Raw genomic sequence first — 14,214 nt, 5'->3', positions numbered from 1 at the left:
TTGCTTATGTGTGCAGTTGCAATGATTCGCTTGTACATGTGAGTCATTTGAATAATCATTGTTCACATTTGTTAGCTTCGTTTGTGATACAAAGGTAAGAGAAAAATAACAAAAACAAAACCAGAAAAATCGAAACTAGATGAGACGCGCTTTTACATATCCCTTGGTGTGGGTTTTATACAGTTGTCAGAGATTTTAAATTAACAGAAAAATTCGGAAAGGATACAACTGAGCAACACAAAAGTGTTCCATGGAAATAGTTTTACCATACCTAATAATTGTAACCAAAAAAAAAAATTTAATTTGATATTTTACTTCGCTTTCATAATAACACCCAAATTAGCGGCCGGTTAAGATTTCGATTTCCACGGAGTAGAGCTATACATAGGTTATATTCTAGAAGAATAAAAAAATTGAGCTAAAAGAGAAACTAGCGCACAACTAACTAGTTTAAAGTTACGCTTACCCCAACCAAATCTAGTTTTTTTGGTATCATAGTCATAATAAACACCAGTGACTGTCTATGTCCGTAAATACTAATTGCGATATCATACTTCTCCTCTGGAATACAGGCAGATGTTCCACAAATGGAATCATTATGAATAACTTTCACGACATGTTGTTTGCTAAGTCATATTCCTTTTCTCTAGAATATAAATCTTTTTCAAGGGGAATCTTCATGCATGTATAACTCTCTCGCTCTTTTCTTTAAAAATGAAATATGTGTTTAACTACAACAGTATATGATCTTTCACTCTTTTTTGTTTGCTTGGGGGGGGGGGTTACCTTAGGGCGCTGATGCGATTTTCAAATTTCATCTTTTCAATTCTGAACCAAATCGTACATATGAATTGAATGGTGTTAGAATTGCAGGCCAATACAATAATGAACATCGGTATATAGCATACGGCATTGATAGATGAGTTTTAACTGACCAGAGTATATTTGCACCGACTCAACAATCTCCATGGTCTTTGCGATCAAACAGTTCAAATGACCACAATCATTACTTCGTTACGTAAACCCCTCGGTTAAACGAGGCTCTGTGTATTTTCTTTCCTGTCGCGTTAAAGGGACAATGTCCATTTGCAGCCAACATCAAATTCTGTAGAACTTTGCAGGAATTATGAATATGTCACGTTTGTGACATCTGTGAAATGATAACGTTAGCAGTGTCCTATTAGTAAAATTATGCAAGGAAACCCGTTTACTTTCTAGACTTCACTGCCCGCCCCCCCCCCCCCCCACTCCGAGAACGGACGGACCCCATGCGTGTTACCAAAATGTCCTTTCGTAACAAAAGAAAAAGGTCGACCCGTATTGACTTTACACATCGGACTTTTGCTGAAAAGGGGGTGCTGAAAAAGGCTCGTATAACAAAAGAAAAAGGTCGACCCGTATTGACTTTACACACCGGACTTTTGCTGAAAGGGGGGGGGGGGTCGCTTGGAACACGCATATGCGTACCCTAAATAACACTGAGTGGGGGACGGGCTTCACTGTCAAATATTATTGAGTGACTGCAAAACTAACTTCTTTTTTTTTTCTTCTTTGGTAATAACAAATTTCAAAAAGAGCTGTAAAGGTACATGAGCATTTGTACATAAATAAAGTGTAATGGCCAAAATTAAAATGATCGAATCTTTGAGCAGCTCAAAACGTACGACCATTCGGTACAAAGGTCTGAAAATCAGACTATTACTAAAATGATTGCAATCACTAGGGTCGATTCGACAACTAATGCTCGTTATTTTCCCACTAAAAGCGATTTTCAAGCCCATTCGTTTCGAGGGAAGTTCTAAATTAGTATCATCTTTCGCATGCCGTTGGAATTTAACTTTTTCATTTTGGGGGCCTGCAAATGGGACATAGTACCTTTAAACAGGAGACATGGCAAACTTTGCCCCATTTTGTACCTGCCTACGTAGAATTTTGGGCTTACGAAACAAGTTCATCGTCGCTTCGTGGTTGAGCGCGTCACCTTTTGTGATTCTCTCTTTGACCTTCGCTCGTCAAGCTGCGGGGTGCGTTGATGACCATTGTACAGAGTTAGAAGTTATACGAGAACAGCATTTTTGTTACGGCGTCATTACAGTGTCGTCTGCTGGTTGTAAAACATCCTCTCAATCTTTTGTCGGATATCTGAATTGAAAGGTGAGTGATTTTGTCTGCTGAGATATCGTTCAATTCAATTGAATTAAATACATTAAAGTCGATTTATGGTTATGTGATTGTTTTGTTTTAGTTGTGTGATATGCGATTATTGAATACATCCTAATGTCAATTAGTGATAATTTGCAAGTGAGTTATTGCTGAGTTATTGTTCAATTAAATTAAAAACACGGGAGTGTTATAATTGCAGTCCAAAAAAATAATAAACACGAAAAGGAGTATGACTTAATTTAGCTAACAATATTTCGAGGAAGTTATTCATAATGATTCCACTTGTGTGAACATCTGCCTGTATTCCAAATTAGAATTCCTTACTAAGTCCCTTTAAACATCTCACACCACACCAATGATACGAAAGCTCAGAACTGTTTCCAGCTAGCTACAACTGAAGGTCTTTCGTAAAGATCGTAGGGACGGTTACAGAGGTTTTTGATAGCCCTCAAGAAGGATTTCATTTTTTTTAAATGAGCACTTGGCTAGTCCTGAATGCGAGGCAGATAATTCGTTAAAGGTAAAGACCAGTTATGGTCATGCGATTGCATTGTGAAAGAAACGTTGTGGAATCGATCAGAAAAGGTTGATCATCTAGCATCTAGCATCTGCAAGGTTCTGGAATCATCAAAATGATAAGAAATTTGGCCCATTCTTCGTAAAGTTACAAGCACTATACACAGAAAGATGTATATGGGACTACTCTATATCTCTCACAGACCATGAGAGAAACAAATTTACCAAATATATGAATTAGTAGGCGGTTTCCCGGCAAATTTGTTATCATCATGTATTAGTCAAAACATATTCTTTCACATGATTGGTAATGAGAGCTTCCATTTCATTTTTTGAAATTGGGGCGTTTCCAATACTGGTCTTTACCTTTAAACTCCCTCTTAATAGAAGGAAAGCCCTCATCATTGGAGCACTTTACCAGCCTCCATCTATAGCTCCCCACAGTACATCTATTAGCTTTGTAATGCAGTGGAGTAACAGCAGAGCAAGCATGAAACTGCCGTCTTCTGGATAGGAGGAGACATGAACCTTCCGGATATTGACTCCAAACTATATCTCTAAAAGATTCGTTGAGATGTTAGGAAACTACGGTTTCCTACAGATGGTGAAGTTCCCAACAAGACACAGTCACTACCGGTGTTAACATCCAACCGTGGTCATAGCCAGCAATTCCAAATACCACTTGCAAGGACTCTTGTATACCAGAAGTCATTCTTCCCTAATTCCATCAGGCTTTGGAACTTGCTACCTGCGGGACTTGTCAACTGTACCTCCGCTGAAGCTTTTAAGCGAATGGTGCAAAACGTCCATCTCCGTCAGAAGGGGACAAAAGGATTTTTTAGCTGCACATAGAATATTGTAGAAAATTTTAAATTTGCACTGTACATTAAACAGCACCAGACGTGAGTAATAGTAAGTGATACACAAGACGGTGGACTGTACTTTTCCTGGAAGAAGAAAAAGAAGGATATAGTGGAAATATGTGCCCGTTTGGGTGGAGGAGTGTGTACGTGTAATTGTACGTGTATATGTATAACAATATAACAATGTAATTTTCATAATAATATCTATAATGTTCTTTCGGTAACTGTGTTAATTTATTATGGGCGTTCCCAACTCAAGCTACGCTTTCCGGGTTTTCGCCTCCTTCCGTATCTGAATTAATTACTGTATACTCTATGTTGAAATAATTGTTACATATATCATGACATTGTGTTTTATATTGTGCTGTTGAGAAGGAAATAAATGTTAAAAAATACAAATACAAAAAAAAAAATACATAACCATTTCATGATATTATGTAATAATGATATCATTCATTCCCTTGTCGTCTTCTTCTCCTTCTTCTCCTCCTCCTCCTCCTCCTTTTTTGTCTATCTTTTCAATCTCTTCATCTTATTTTCAATTTTTACGCCATTTAACTTCTGTAGTTTCCGTATTATAGCCTATTAAATACCTCTCTTTAGTATGTTGAATAAATCTAGCCAGCGGATTATTCGGAATTGGTTTCCTGATTTTAGCCATGCCCGTAAAGAAACAAACAATTGCCCGTTGCCCATGTAACGGGCCGCATATGTAAAATTTGCTGAGATCCCTATTGGATTATGTGTAAAAAATTTCATTGTTCGATACAATGTGTATGCGATTTGGTTTTTAATTGTGTGCGATTCCAGAATGATCTTAACATTAAAGCAACTTTCCAGCGAAGATTAACAGACATTGTCTCAGATTTCTGTGATGTTTTAACCAATCTTTACTCGAGAAAAGGTTAAAGCAAGAATTCTCGGTAATTCTCCGGATTCTACCTAAAGTAGACAAAAAGCCTTGAAAGAGAAAGTTGCGCATTGTTAAGATTAGGGTTAGGGTTTAGGGTTAAGGGAAGAGTTAGGGTAAGGGTTAGGGATAGAGATAGAGATAGAGATAGGATTAGGGTGGCCGTGAAGGTTCGGGAATAGTGCGGAACTATTCTCTTTCTAGGATTTTATTTCTACTTTGGGCAGAATCCGTAGAATTACCGAATTCTTTTTAGATTTTTGTGTGAATTCAGTATATAAAAGATATATGGACTGCTTTAATATTCGAGGCATGGCTGTTTCTATACTGGCTCTCGGGGACGTGGCATCCGCCCGCCGCGGCTTGCATCTGGGTCATGGCAGGATTTAACGTCTCTTTGACGCTATAAAAACCGCTATGCCTCTCAAAGCAGTCAATATATCTATATTATATGCTACATGTATTACGATTATAAGAGTATCATCAATGTTATTCTAACCTCTGTGGTATTTCGTTTTGTAGTTAGTTGCCGAGGTCGAGAAAGTCGCAGCCAGTCACGATGTCGAAAACGAGTGATCCCGTCTATATCTTCCTGGCCTTCTTCGTCCTGTTAGATTTCATCGGCGTCGTCGTCGTCAATACGCTCGCGTCCTTACCTAGTGACCCTACAGGTGAGTTGAGGGCAAATGATTTTTATCTATAGAGGGGCTGTTCCATTTTGGATGAGGGATAGTTCCTTCGCGTTTTCCTCGCAAACACAGCAAAGTCATCCAATTTTTAATTTCCTGCGAGCTTAAAATCGTCGATTTTTGTTCCTTTTTTTGTTTTGTTCTCTTTTTATGTTTCTGCTATTTCTATTTAATTTTCTTCTCTTTTTTTTTTTTGCTTCCTTCTTCTTCTTTTTTTATGTTACGATAAAATGCTTTCGGAGAGATCATAGGCAAAAGAATTTAGAAATGTGATTGGAAACTGGAAATTCATGACTATATGATGACTATAATAAAATAATGTCAGTGTCGCTAGGTGACTGCTTTATCAATTGATATGGTTACAATTAAGCGCTAAATTAATCCTCTTTGTTTCAGGTTTCTTCGTTATTTGAAGAAAAGTAAATCCTAAACCCAAATATGATAACGCATAAATCAATATAAGAAGTAATACTGAACGAGAAGGCAGAGATAGCGGTTTTTGTATTTGCTTATACATCTACCTCGCCCGGCCGCTATAAAAATTTCGCCGCCCGGCCGGCCTTCCTCGGTATCAATTATGTTTACTTGTCATATAGTCACTGCATTGCGATCCCGAAGGCAGTCTCGATGGCTTATAAAGATTAAAGGGCATACATACCATGGTTAAACAAACGTTACGTAATTATTTAATTAATTAAACACAGTACACCCTTTTTAAGCCATGATGGGGACTGCCTTCAAGATCGCAATGCAGTGACGTCATCAAATGAGAAGAATGAATTTGTATATATTGCATGTATACATGTAGAGGCGGCAGAGCGACTTTCAAAGTGGGGGGGGGCACCAACAAAAAGGGCACTTTCTGGAAGAAAAAATGGCACCTTCAAAGAGAAATCTCAAAGCGAAAATATACAATTTGTTAGACATTGGTTTATACCCTATATTGTGATTACATTATCAGGGATGATTTCAATACTTGTTTCTTTTTATACATCATATTACATAATTGCCTAAGCATCATACTTTGCAGTTTGTTGGGATTATCTTAAAAATTCATATGCGAGCGCGCAAAGCAAGCGAGAAAATTTGTGAGGTCGCAGTGCGAAAAATTACATCTTATAAAGAGGACAAACCCAACGGGTTATAAGCACATTCTCATAATGTAAGACTGAAAAGACCTTTGATAAGTTTTGGGGAAATTGCTCTTAGTCGCTTGAAATTAGGGGCACGTTTAATGATGAGAGGAAAAGGGGACACTTATCGAAAGGGTTAAGACACTTATAAGAAAAGAAAAGGAGCACGTGTCAAAGTGCAAAGGCTAATTATCAAAGGTGAAAATGGGGCACTTAATTCTTACACCTAAAAAAGAGGCACGTACCAGGGATGAAAAGGGATTTTATGAGAATGGGAAATGGGCATTTTTCGACGGAAAAGAGGCACCCATCAGATTTTGATAGGGGAATTTATAAGAAGTGAAAGGGGGCATTCATGAAAAGGGGCACTGACCATACATGAAAAGAGGCACTTATGAGAATGAAAAAGGGCACTAATGATAAAGGGAAATGTGCATTTGTTGAAAGGAAAGGGCACCGATCAGATTTTAATAGGGGCATTTAACGGAGGTGAAAGGGGGCTTTTATGAAAAGGGGGAGTGGCTCTTAACGGGGCACTTAGGAAAGATGAAAAGGGGTAACTATGAGAAGGGGAAGGGGCACTTATAAGAAGGAAAAGGAGCATTTATTAGGAAGGAAAAGGGGACGTGTAAAAATAAAAAAGGGGCACATATGAGAATAAAAAGGAACTATTTTCATAGACGAAAAGGTGCATTTATTAGAAGGGAAAGGGGCTCTTTTTAGATGGGGGCACTTATCATAAGGAAAAGGGGAACTTATTAAAAAGTAAAGGGGGCACATGTGAAAATATAAGGTGCGCTTATCCAAGTTAAAAAGGGGTAGTTATTAAAAGGGAAGGGCACTTTGACAAAGGAAACAGGAAAAGGGGCACCTCTCATATTTTGAATAGGGCGCTGAAGGGGGCGGTTATCAAAAGTGAAAGGGAGCGGTTCTCGTACCTGAAAAGGGGACCTTACTAGAGATTTTAAAAAGGCACTTATGAGAATGGAAAATGAACACTTATTGCAAAGAAAATTGGAACTTGTCAAAGGAAAAGGGGTACTGTCAAAATAAAAGGGGCGCTTATCTATGGTGGCTCCTAAGGGACACGCAAACGCAAAATTTTGACGCATACCTATGCAACAAATTTGTGGATTTTCACGTCAAAGACGTGAAAATCCACAAATTTGACGTATACCGATGCAACAAATTTGTGGATTTTTACGTCAAAGACGTGAAAATCCACAAATTTGACGTATACCTATGCAACAAATTTGTGAATGTTCACGTCAAAGACGTGAAAATCCACAAATTTGACGTATACCTTTGCTTGGTATTTTTTTCGTTTTTCTGTACTCAATGGCCCTGAAGGGACACGCAGACATGAAAATCTGCGTCCGATATTCATGTCTGCGTCTCCCAAAAGGGACACGCAGACGTGAAATTGGACGCAGATTTTCTTCTCCTTCACGTCTTGGACGTAAAATAAAAATAAAACCCTTGCAGAGGTATACGTCAATTTTGTGGATTTTCACGTCTTCGACGTGAAAATCCACAAATTTGTTGCATAGGTATACGTCAAATATATACGTCTGCGTCGGCCCAAAAGGGACACGCAGACGCGAATTTTGGACGCGAATTTTTTTTTCCAGTAAGCTGAGCACCAGGAAGATAAGTGTATATGGGTTCGTTCAGCTATGTTTTAGACAGCTTTATCTCGACATTAATTTTACACCACTTCATTCTATTTTATGGACTAAAATTGATATATACTATAGAAGGCCTAGATACATTATGTAAACATATTTTGCCTGTGAGCAATTACTTCTTTTTGTGCATCTTGTTGCCATTTGCCCCCCCCCCCCTCCTATCACACCCTTTTATTATCTTTCTATTTCTTTCCATCTCTCTCTATCTATCCTGTCCTTCCTCCCTTCCCATTCTCTCTGTACTATGTGTATTCGAAATTCGACAGAGAGAGAGAGAGAGAGAGAGAGAAAAGGAGAGAGGGGAGAGACAGATTGGGAGAGAGAAACGTTGAAAGAGGAGAGAGAGGGGATAAACAGATTGGGAGAAAGATGAATTAAGAGGAGAGAGAGAGGGGAGAGACAGATTGGTAGAGAGAAACGTTGAAAGAGGAGAGAGAGAGAGAGAGAGCTGGGGATAAGCAGATTGGGAGAGAGAAGGGAGAGACAGATTGAGAGAAAGGTGAATTAAGAGGAGAGAGAGAGGGGGGATAAACAGATTGGGAGAGAGAAGAGAGAAACAGATTGGGAGTGAGAAACGATAAAGAGGAGAGAGAGAGAGAGAGAGAGAGAAAGGGACATTGGGAGAGAGAAATAGAGAGGGGCAGACAGATTGGGATAGAAAGAGGAGGGAGAGGGAGAGACAGATTAGGAGGGAGCAAGGAAAAGATCGAGAGAAGCCGGGGAGAGAGAGAGTGGTGGGACATTAGGAGACACTGAGAGAGAGGGAGAGATGAAAAGAAATACAGAGAAAATAAAAGGGTGTGATAGGAGGGGGGCAAATGGCAACAAGAAGCACAAAAAGAAGTAATTGATTGGTAATGAGAGAAGAAGAAAATCAACAATTTGAGCTATATTCAATGCATTTGTATTTCTTTGTGATTTTGTTGTTTATATATTTTGTCTAAATTTTTTAGGAGCCACGTACATACTCTACTGCTCTCTATTAACATATCCTTCTCTCTTCACCTTCTTTTTCCCCTTTCTATCACTCCTCTATTTCCCTCTTCTTCTTTTTTTTTTATCTCTCTCTATACGATTTCGTCATGAAAATGGTTTTAAAAAAAAAATCATTGTAGGCCTACCGTATTTATTTGCTGTTGGTAACTAAATTAATGAAACAAATGAAGTCCATTATGGTACCAATTTTGTAATGTTATTGTTACATAACTTCCTCTATTAGTCATCTGATTGTCCTCAAACATAAATGATAGTGAATGAATAACATGTACGTTGCAACTTGTAGCATTCCATTGCCAAGTGCATTCTTGCTGAAAACAATAACAAGTGAGACTTTAGAGACACTGAATATAGTCTGCAAGCACAGACCCTAATTTGACACTTTACCCCCCCAAAAAATCATTGTGCCTTGAGAGAAGCCTAGCCCAGCTACCTACTGGTTGTGTCAGGAGCAGCTATAGTACATGGCCTATGGTAGTCTTATAGTGCAGACTCTCTTTTACGACTGACCACTGACCAGGGTTTGTGCCTGCAAACTACACTGAATAAGTTAGGTGTAGGGTCTGTAATTAGAAGACTGTGAATCTGGACAGAGTATTCGATACCAGCTGGTAATCCCTTTATCAGTAACTAGGGGCAGACAAACCCATGTACGCTTATCTTCCTGGTGCTCAGCTTACTGAAGAAAAAAAATCGCGTCCAATATTCGCGTCTGCGTGTCCCTTTTGGACCGACGCAGACGTATATATTTGACGTATACCTATGCAACAAATTTGTGGATTTTCACGTCGAAGACGTGAAAATCCACAAAATTGACGTATACCTATGCAAGGGTTTTATTGTCTTTTTACGTCCAAGACGTGAAGAAGAAGAAAATCTGCGTCCAATTTCACGTCTGCGTGTCCCTTTTGGGAGACGCAGACATGAATATCGGACGCAGATTTTCATGTCTGCGTGTCCCTTCAGGGCCATTGAGTACAGAAAAACGAAAAAATTACCAAGCAAAGGTATACGTAAAATTTGTGGATTTTCACGTCTTTGACGTGAACATCCACAAATTTGTTGCATAGGTATACGTCAAATTTTGCGTTTGCGTGTCCCTTAGGAGCCACCATACTTATCAGAGGTGGAAAGGGGAAGGGGCACTTTTAAAAATTAATAGGGTACTTGTCAAAGTCAAAGGGGCAATTTTCCTATGTAAAAAGGGGCACTTCTTACAGAGTTAAAGGGGCGCCGGGGGATAAGCTTACACCAATAGGGGTCTACACCGGAAAACTGTGGGCCATAATGGCTTATCTAAGAAAAACTATCGCTTGGGAACCTCCATGCAGTACCAAGACCACTTCTCTGATTTCATGAAGGTTCCACATCGGGAAACGGTTGCAACCATTGCCTTATCTCAAAGAAGGACTATCATTTCGGCGTCGAACGCATAACTTCATTTTCCAATCCCACTACTGTGACCAATACGCACTGTCGCATCATTTAAGAGGCATTTTAAAAAACTCATTTGTTTTCTTTGTAATTGTCATTTTTTAGAGTGTAATGCACTTGGAGAGTATATAACTATTATGTTTGTATTTTAAAATGTAAAGCGCCTTGAGCATGTTCATGTAAAGGCGCTAAATGAATACCAATGTGTATGTATGTATGTACTGTCTTTTCTCGATCCTTACAGGTTGGTTCCGAAATTCGACGGGGGACATCTCGGACAAGTACTATGTCTCTATCACCCCAGCTGGCTGGGCCTTTAGCATCTGGGTCTCATCTACATCTGGCAAGCAATCTGGATCATCTATGTCATCGTCAACATCTTCAGGACCAACAAGTTTGGCAAGGTGAGTGGGTAATCTCAACACCATTATACATGATATCAAATTAATTTATTGAAATAAAAATCATCCGGAATGTTATCTGTGTCTCGAAGGCCAGTTTGGCAAGATTAAATGTTTAACTCAAAGACACACAAAAATGTGACATAAGCATGGTTATATTAGAAAAGTAGTGAACCGCCCCCCCCCCCCCCCCCCCCCCACCCCCATCCTTTCCTCCTATTTCGCTGGTACTCAGATAATAACTATGACTTACAATAGCGTAGTCGTGATCTGAGATTTAGTCAGTTCCTCATCTCCTCATCCACCATAGCCTATGTCACTGGCGTACTGATGGGGAGGGGGGGCAACACATATTCAAACGTGGATTATTTCTAATTCGATACCAGTGAAATGGCATGATTTTTACCTGAGCTTCCGAGGGCTCTGCCCTCTGGACCCGGCCCACCAAGGGCCCTAAGCCGGGCCCCTGGATGCTCATTTGATCGGTTTTTAATGCCTAAAACCCCTGGGCTTCATGGGGCTCCGCTTCTTGAACCCCTTCTTGACCCCGCCGGGGCTTTGCCCCTGGACCCCACGCGAATTTACGCTCCACTTGCTTCGCTCGCTTTGCTCTACCTGATCGTAAATACTGTACAAAATGGTGATAATTATATAATATTTTTTATTTTTTTAAATTTTGGTCCATGTCTAATGAAAATGAGGTTTCGGTGTCATCTTTCTATTTGGGCTGCCTTTCTAGGCTATTTCTAAGTTTTGAATGGTCGACTTTAATTTGCGAAATACGTCAGTTCCTACACTATAAAAGCTCCATTGTTCTTCTTTTGTTAAACATTAAAATGTAACTTAAACACATTGGGGAAATATATAGGGCTTGAAAATGTGAATGTTGTACTTCCTTCGTTAATAAATTTGTTTATTTCGCTGAATAAAGATGATACATATTCGTCGCTGTTTTCACGAAGTGACGGTAGTGAACAAAAATTGCATTCACTTTGCGTTATGATTTTCCTCACTACCGTCACTTCGTGAACCGACAAATCCCTTGTCTTGTCTTTACAGGTGTACCTGAACCCGTCCATCGTCCTCCCTGCCTTCCTGGCTACCTACGCCATCAACCTCGTACTCAACATCGCTTGGTTATTCACCTGGGACAGACAGTACCTCCCAGTCTCTTTCGCTGTCCTCGCCCTGATTGCATTCACCCTCTATGTATGTGTCACCATCAACCTCTGGGCAGTTAATAAGCATATAGAACAGCTGTGCGAACATCACAGGTAAGTTTGGGCTACCCTTTTCTATCCCCCCCCCCCCTTTCCCCTTCCTGTTTTTGTCTGGGGGATTCTTTCCTTGGGCAAGTTCAAGATACACTGATTACCCGGATTGGTTACAATTATTACAAGTTCCGTTTTCGCCATTGGGAGGGAATGGTAAAAAGACAAATTCAAGGTATACTGATTATAATAGACCAGTTCACGGTTAGTACATTACTGCAATGACCCCGAATATCCACAGATCTTCAAAACATAAAGAGGTCCCACTTTGTACATTTTTAAATAATCACTCCTACAGCGATGGAGGTGCTATATAAATAGCCTGTGTTTCCCCTTTTCAAAGAATACTTCCACCTGTGTATCATGGAGTGCACTGCTTGTTGTGCATTAATGAATAATGTTACATAACTTTCATGAGCACGTATCCAGTATTTCGTCTCCGTTTATTTCAATATTTGCTTGTATCTGCTCATGCTCAGACTGCAACCGTGAACTGGCATATTATTACAGCTTTTAATCGGCCTTTTGTTGAAGGGGGCTTTGTATATGGGCAAGTTCAAGATACAATGATTATAAGCATTAAAGACTTTAACTTTACCTGATGATCAGACAAATAGGTGACACTTCACATGTTCATTGATCTTTGACTTACTCGTAAGACTAAAGCATGAAATCATTATCGGAACCCGACTGCGAAAGATTTCAGTAAATCATTGAAGCGATTTAAAACCTGCTCATGATGGAAGATTCTAATTTATCATTTGAAATTCTGTTAGCACCAGGTTGTTGGATAAATCTCGCCACTGAATGCGATTAACAGCTAAGCTATATTCTACCTAAATGACCTTACTGAATGATCTTACCGAATGGCCATACTGAATGACCTTAACGAATGATCCTTTCATCCAATTGTTCCTCCAGGGTTGATCTATGGCTGAACAGCTTTTTCATCACAAATGGTATCCTCATCTACGCGACCTGGACCACCATCGCCACTCTCCTCAACTTCAGCTCGGTCTTAACCTACTTCGCCGACGTCGAAGAAAGGACCGCCTCCCTCATCTGTCTCTCCATTCTCACTGCCGAGCTCGTCCTCTACTTCGTCGTCGATATGTACCTCCTCGAGCGCCACCTACGCTCGGCCTTCATGGTATACCCCGTCGTGATCTGGGCCTCGACGGCCGTACTCGTCAACAACTGGGACCCCGACAGTAGCACGTCTATCTTCACCGCGGTGATCGTCGCCCTGGCGTGTGCTGCTTTCGTAGGCAAGCAGATCAAAGGTGTCTGGTACTGTTGTTGTCGCAAGGATCAAACCACCGTAGCTAACAGTGACAAAATGGCGCTGCAAGATGTTGCCTGAGTGATCGACCGTCATTTCGGGATTTCGAAGTAATTGACTGTTTCACTTGCTTTTGAACGTAGACTGTGACTCATCTTTCAACAAGCTCATTATGAGATATGGTCATTACTCATGAATGTAAATGTCTATAAAAAACTATAATTTGAAGTTGCCAATTTCACCTCATATTTATCAGCAATAGGCCAAAGCAATAATGACCGATCAAGCTTGAACATGCAATGTACTGTGAGAATTATAGGCAGTGCTTTCATTAGAATTTGTTTTCAGAATAGACCAAATTATATTTTTCAAGAATATGGATGTATACATTAAATGAAAAAAATCCCTAGCCGCAGGGGCATCGCTATTGAGCCCCCCTCCCCCCTCAAATTATTTTGTTGGAAATCTTGAAGGCCAGCTAGGTCGGGATATTGTAAAACTATGTTTACATATGCTTATATTTTTGTTGTTGATCTTCGTTATTGATATATGATTTATTTTTTTACTTTTGTTTACTAGTAATGTTAGAAAAATCTAGACTCATGAGTGTGTCAGCAAATTTGGTCCTACTTCCCCAAAAGAGTGCCCCCTCCCCTCCCCCCCCCCCCCCCATTCGAAGTGGTCGTGAGAACCCCACCCCAGGCATACATCGCTTGAAATTTAGACGCAAATATCGCATTCGCTGTGAATTAATTTTCAAGGCATTAAGTTCACCTTGTATATACTTCGGTCTTGTATCAGCAACTCAAATCATTGTAAGTAGTTTGTAAGTAGTTATTATAGCATGTTTATAATCAGATTATACCTA

General features: G+C 39.8%; 1 protein-coding gene across 1 annotated transcript; it reads left to right on the top strand.

Moving 5' to 3' along the window:
- The first annotated feature begins 10,283 nt into the window (after positions 1–10,283).
- LOC764186 lies at positions 10,284–14,011 on the top strand. Its single transcript, XM_011679019.2, has 4 exons — positions 10,284–10,319; positions 10,713–10,796; positions 11,853–12,067; positions 12,986–14,011. Exons 1-4 carry the CDS (start codon positions 10,284–10,286, stop codon positions 13,425–13,427), a joined length of 777 nt encoding a protein of 258 aa, XP_011677321.2. The 3' UTR covers positions 13,428–14,011.
- The last annotated feature ends 203 nt before the right edge of the window (positions 14,012–14,214 follow it).

Source organism: Strongylocentrotus purpuratus, unplaced genomic scaffold (assembly GCF_000002235.5).
Source record: "Strongylocentrotus purpuratus isolate Spur 01 unplaced genomic scaffold, Spur_5.0 spur5_contig_861, whole genome shotgun sequence".
Classification (NCBI taxonomy): Eukaryota; Metazoa; Echinodermata; class Echinoidea; order Camarodonta; family Strongylocentrotidae; genus Strongylocentrotus; species Strongylocentrotus purpuratus.
Note: the sequence above shows the minus strand (reverse complement) of the source record. Positions and strands in the feature narration are given on the sequence as shown.